Source organism: Hemibagrus wyckioides, linkage group LG04, assembly GCF_019097595.1.
Source record: "Hemibagrus wyckioides isolate EC202008001 linkage group LG04, SWU_Hwy_1.0, whole genome shotgun sequence".
Lineage (NCBI taxonomy): Eukaryota > Metazoa > Chordata > Actinopteri > Siluriformes > Bagridae > Hemibagrus > Hemibagrus wyckioides.
Window position 1 is genome coordinate 14,753,760 of NC_080713.1, and position 6,000 is coordinate 14,759,759.

General features: G+C 33.1%; 1 protein-coding gene across 5 annotated transcripts in view; it reads right to left on the minus strand.

The window, feature by feature from the left end:
* The window catches only part of chd2 (chromodomain helicase DNA binding protein 2), an 84,333-nt gene extending 81,782 nt beyond the window's left edge, over positions 1–2,551 (minus strand). For 2 of the 5 annotated variants that reach the window (XM_058387116.1, XM_058387112.1), the window contains exon 1: positions 1,469–2,551. In XM_058387116.1, the coding sequence (XP_058243099.1) occupies positions 1,469–1,530 (62 nt within the window). In that variant the 5' untranslated portion in view covers positions 1,531–2,551. The remainder of the gene's footprint in view (positions 1–1,468) is intronic. The other 3 variants (XM_058387111.1, XM_058387115.1, XM_058387114.1) reach the window with 3 other exon arrangements.
* Positions 2,552–6,000: the final 3,449 nt, after the last annotated feature.

Sequence of the window (6,000 nt, forward strand, 5' to 3'; positions counted from 1 at the left end):
AAATTCAAGTGCTTTGTTTATTCTAGTTTACAGCATTTAACTTTTCAGCAGATGCACCAGTGGTTCACATATGTATAAGACCAGCCTATATTAACTTTACACCCCCTTTATTCCCCCCTACACTGGGATTGAATATTATACTGTAACATAGATCACTGAGATTTTGCCAAACACGCTACGTTTATCATTTTAATCTACGTGTTTTTTAATCGAATTCAATAACCTAAATAATTTAAGTGAAAAGAAAGTGCATTTTACTTATCCAATTAACTGTTACAATCACTGTATCAAAAAAAATAATTACATTTACATTACATTTATGGCATTTGGCAGACACCCTTATCCAAAGCAACTTACATTTTATCTAAACTTTTTTATATACAAATGAGCAACTGAGAGTTAAAGATCTTGCTCAGGGGCCAAACAGTGGCAATACCGGAATAAATGTAAAATATAAAGTAAATATTGCAAAGTAAGCTTTATAATAATTTAATAAGGTGGATAAGTTTGTATTTCTCCACAACACATCACTCAACATGCAATGTACAGGTGAAAAAAGGTAAAAAAAAAAATACTACCAGGAGGTCTAAACAAGGACAATGTACAACTCTCTCACCTGAATTGGACATTTAAAAAACAAACTTTTTAAGAGCTAAACATACACCACTTCATCCTTATTTGTTAAATAGTTTTCAGACGTGTGTGTGTGTTTGTGTGTGTTCTTCCTAAAAATTACTGTACATGACAGAAAAACTACCAATTACCCATAAAAGTGAGCAAAAATTTAAAACATGCATTAAAGTCTGACAGAAAGATAAGATAATGACTGGGTGCAGTGAAAACTCTTAAAAGTAGAAAAACTATAAAACATTTTAACTATAAAAAATTCAAAACATTCATTTATTTCACTTTAAATGAGACACTGATGTTTGAAATTATGCATATAACAGTATTACTTGCAAAACAAATGCATGTTTGGTCAATTTTGCTCCAAGGTATGTTCAATCAAAAACAGTCACAGACTTGAGACATATCAATACACATAATGTGCAATGTCTGTAAGATAATTTTTAATAAAGCAAATGTCAATCTAAATCACTGTTTTTAAGAACAAAAACTGTTTAAATAGCACCAGTGGTGCAATGCAGTACAATGTAATGTGACAAGGTCATAGCATAAAAGAAATGAAAATGAGAAACCTTGTGATTTGACTGAATAGAAAATGCAGATATTGCATACACTGACCCTGTACACAGGCCTAAACAGATGAGATTCACTATTAGAAATGCCACTAAAAAAATCAGGGTGTGGCTTTTTAACTATGCCAAGGTCAATGCTGTGAAACCATACCATTTCATAGAAACTGTGGCTAAAATCGTTGCACAGGTGACCAACCATGCCTATCAAAGTAAACAACAAAGACAATATATGAAAAAAAAAAAAATCATGAAAACATGTAGAATCGTACCTCGAAGCATTGCTTTTAGTCGAAGCGTCGTCCCCTTCCTTCTTGTCGGTGTTCTTCAACATGATTATATTGTTTAAGTGTTAAGGATGATCTTTACTCTAGGTATTAAACTGTCAAAAGTTGAGAAGGGGTGAAACCATCATGCAAGCCCGATCAGTCCCGCTTTTGCTTTCAGGACTGCAAAAAGTCCCCCGTTGCCTCGTAAGAAAAAACGAGCAGCCTTGACACGCTTGGCGAAAAAAGAACAAATTTAATAAGAAATCATATGAGAGAAAAACTGGGAATTAAATGATACCCTTTTGGTGTCACAAGCAACGAACGAGTTCGGACTTTTAATGCAATAGATCCCACATGCATAAATTCTTACTGCGTCATCAGGACAAAGGACGACTGAAAACATCTTTAAGAATCAAAATACAACCGATCGCACGAAAACCTGCAACGTACACATACCTATTCCATAGACAGGTAGGTAATACATGAAGTGAGCAGTAACATCCACAGCCGGAATAAAAAATATCTTATTACTCCGACAATGAAAAGAAAAATACACATAAATCTCGGTAAAGCCGGATGACCGTATAATTCGAAATATTATTTATAAGGAGAAAAATCTGTTAAAAAAAAAAAGCGCAACAATGGCCTTTTGAATGGAGAGCTGAGTTTCTAAAGCGCCGCGCGCAGCGCACTAAAAATGGAGGACAGCCATGGCTGCCTGCGCGAGGCACAGAAAACAACGACTACGCTAAAGCCTTAAATTTTTTCTCGACGAAATAAAACCGCAAAAACTACACGGCGACATGTTAACATTTAGATACAACACAAATAAATTTAATGTTTTAAAATATAAGGCCGAACGCAGGCGCTAAAGTTCAAAGTTGAGCGAGAAGTGCTGTCGACAAGCTCTACGGGTTCCCCTTCCCAAGGCTCATCCGCCATCTAAAGCTCCTTCCCAGCTCGCACAGGCTTTAGCCTTTGATTGACGTTCTCTCGATTTAGCCCAGACTCAGGTGATGTACCAAAAGGCCCACCCCTTTTATTTTATATAAAAATCTGTCTTAGACGTATTCACTCTGTCAACTCAATATATATTCTCTCTCAATATATATACATACACATTTATATTTATATATATATATATATATATATATATATATATATATATATATATATATATATATATCTAAAATCTATATATAATTATTTATATATGTATATATAGGGAGAGGGAGAAAGAGAATGAACAAGTATACCATAATCTTAAAGCCTATTACTTCGTGTTTTCAGGGGATATGAAAATTTCAGGACACCATCACTTCCTGCTCAGACAGGAAATGAGACATTGGGAGCCATTTTAGAGCTTTGGACTGTGCAGGACACCATTTTAGGACATCTACACGCATAAGGTTGTTTAAAAAGACTTTAGCATTGTCAGCATACTTTTGTGCCATTAATTTTTTCATATTTGCACAACCACAATTCGATACTGTTTAAATACAGCAGCATAAATGTAAGGTACTGAAAATCTATTGAAATTGGCCATTTATTTTTGCTATAGATTGCTAAGGGGAGGGGTTTCTTAATTTTAAAGTTTAATTTTAAATTAAAGTTTTTTAATTAAATAATTTTTAGTGTAATTGTAAAACAAATATATAACAGGGTTGTGGGTATGCAAAATGGGCAACAAATTTAATTTGTGAAGCCTTGCTAAAGCATTAACCAGGTGAAAATTACTTAAAAACTTCGGAAAAAACATAAATGCATATTAATTATGGACTTAGTGTAATCATGTCCTTTTTAATAAAAAAAGCTTAACTCAGCTTTTAAGACACATTTCCCCAATTAAATGAGAGAAAATCAATCATTCAAAAACTACATTTTTATTTAAGTATTAAATAATGTATATTCAACTTAGAATAATCATACAATCATCAGCTGAAAAAAAACAACTTTTCTTTAACAAAATGTAATCAAATCAAGGGGGGTGCATTAGACACATTTACCAGCTAAATACAACTGCAATCAAATTTACAATTAAAAACAAAACAAAAAAAAGTTATCTGGCAAATCCGAAAGCAAAAACCAGAGCCGCCATCTTCCCGATAAAGCTGTAGTCTCCACTCGTTTGTCCAGTAGGGGGTCTTAATGAAATCAAAAAGGAGAAGGGAAAACATGTAAACCCCAAATGCATCAAAAATAGTATCTGAAGTTAACAATGTTAGACTTGACTGAAAGTATACTGAATTACTGTTATCAGTCAATCCATTGGAACAAGGGTGACCTGAATAAACTTTGTACAACAGTACCAGAGCTCAAAATTCCTTGAATGGAAAAGTTTAGACAGCAATATATTACATCCGGCCAATAAGTACAACTTCTGTAAGTAAAGTTACGAAGTTATGAATTTGCACAATACTTCATTCAAACAATGTAGTCTTGTTCCAATTTTACTAGCACCAACTACTTAATTCAACAAGATACAATAACAAATACAGCAAAAACCAACTTCAGTGCAAAATACACTTATATAGCTTTTCACAGCTAGCAATCACTGCAGCTTGGAATTTAGCTTTATCTAATGAATGCATTAATACTCCTACCATATTATAATACGCATCTGGTTTGCTACATGTCACATGTCTGTAACTGGAATTTTAGAAAATGTTGGGGCAGTTTATATTCTTAAGAACTATCACTACCATCATATTTAGTTATATCGTTGTTACATAAAATTTCTGGAGAAACCATGTCAAGTTTCTCATCATTTAGTATGTGAAAATGTTTCCAGTCATAAATGGCAATAAATATAATCACTAAAAACATCAGAGTATTATACTAAATGAAACCTCAGTTTTATCAAAATAAGATGAATATCCATTTAACTAATATCTATAGTAATGTATTTTTTACATTTATGGCATTTTTGGAGACGCCCTTATCCAGAGTGACTTGCATTATACCACTGAGCAATTGAGAGTTTGGGGCCTTGCTCAGGGACCTAGTGGTAGCAGTTTGGTGCTTCTGGGATTCAAACTCAACCTTCTGCTCAGTAGTCCAACATCTTAACCACTGAGCTACCACTTCCTAAATTTGTTATTTGAAGATTTTAATTTCCTTTAAAATATCAATAAAAAGTTAAGTCATTAAGACTCATTTGTTAGACTATATATTTTCTGAATACTGGTCAACAATCTTGACTGAATTTTGAACCAAATTTGAATGCAGAACCTTATTAAATAAAAAATGTGCAAAAAAAAAAAAAAAAAAAAAAGGATATAAACTAGTACAGATGAAGCCAAACACATTTAAACTAAATGTTTCACAACTACAGACATTTTATGTTTCCTATGTTAAGTCAGTTAGATTTTTCCATAAATTAAAAGTTTTACACAGTTTAAGTATTTGGTGGCATTACCTTGCGATTGCTTGGGCTTGAATCAAATGACAGGGATAGAGTTCTACTAGCATATAACGCTTTATCAGAATATTTGCCTGAAGGGACTGGTGTAACTGTCAAGTGCATGGACATCCTTGCGTGGACACACTTTCAATCTACAAATTGTTATGGATTCAAGTCAAGGCTTTGTGATGGCCACTTCAGATGCCAGACTTTCTTAGGCAAATGTACATACTTTAACCTGAAAGGTATAAGTGAACCCCAAGACAACAGCAACAAAAATTTGTGAAGGGGTTGGAAGAATCCGATACCAAAGCTTGATAATCCCAGGTTCATCCGAAGATTGTTTGGAACACAAGCAGTTTAGAAAATAAACGCTTGTGGTACCTTCTGTTGATTGGAAATTGCTCTTTAGTAGGAACAGGTTCACAGTTGTTTTTTGAGGTCTTGGCTTAGTTGTTTGGATTCTTCCATGATAATGACAAAATGGCACAGACTGTAAAGGATGGCCATTTTATAGTAACAAGTGCACTCCCATTTAATTCCAAATCACAATAAGTCAATAATAAGCTTAGAAAAGTAATTAAATCTTCTTCTGACCCATTATAATTCTGATATAGTGAATTAAAGTCTCTAAGTCATTGTTTTAAAATGAACTTTGATGTGACAATTGTAAACAATCTAATTGATTTGCCAAAAATACACATATGGTAAAATGAGATGTGGAAAAACTGAAGTTGAATATATGTAGCCTAGGTGTATATAATCTTTTGGCCTCATTTACAAGTAGTTACAAATTCAGTAATAGTGAAGCAACACTGTCCTATAATAAAAAATTAGCAGAATAATTGCATTCAGGTACATAAAAAAGAAAATTATTAGACACAGCCCCATGATTTAAGTACTTGTTAGCACAAGTATTGTGACAATAGCATATTTCTACTTTTGTGAATAATTGGGGAAGCGCCAACATTGCATAATAAGTAATTAAACATTTTGTTTGGTTGTTAAATGTTAAAAAAAAAAAAAAAAAAAAAATCAGGATGAGTAATTGTTACATTAGGCTTGGATTATTTGATTCAAGACCCAGATAACATACTTTTGTATAAGGACTGACTGGAGCATTTTAAAGCCA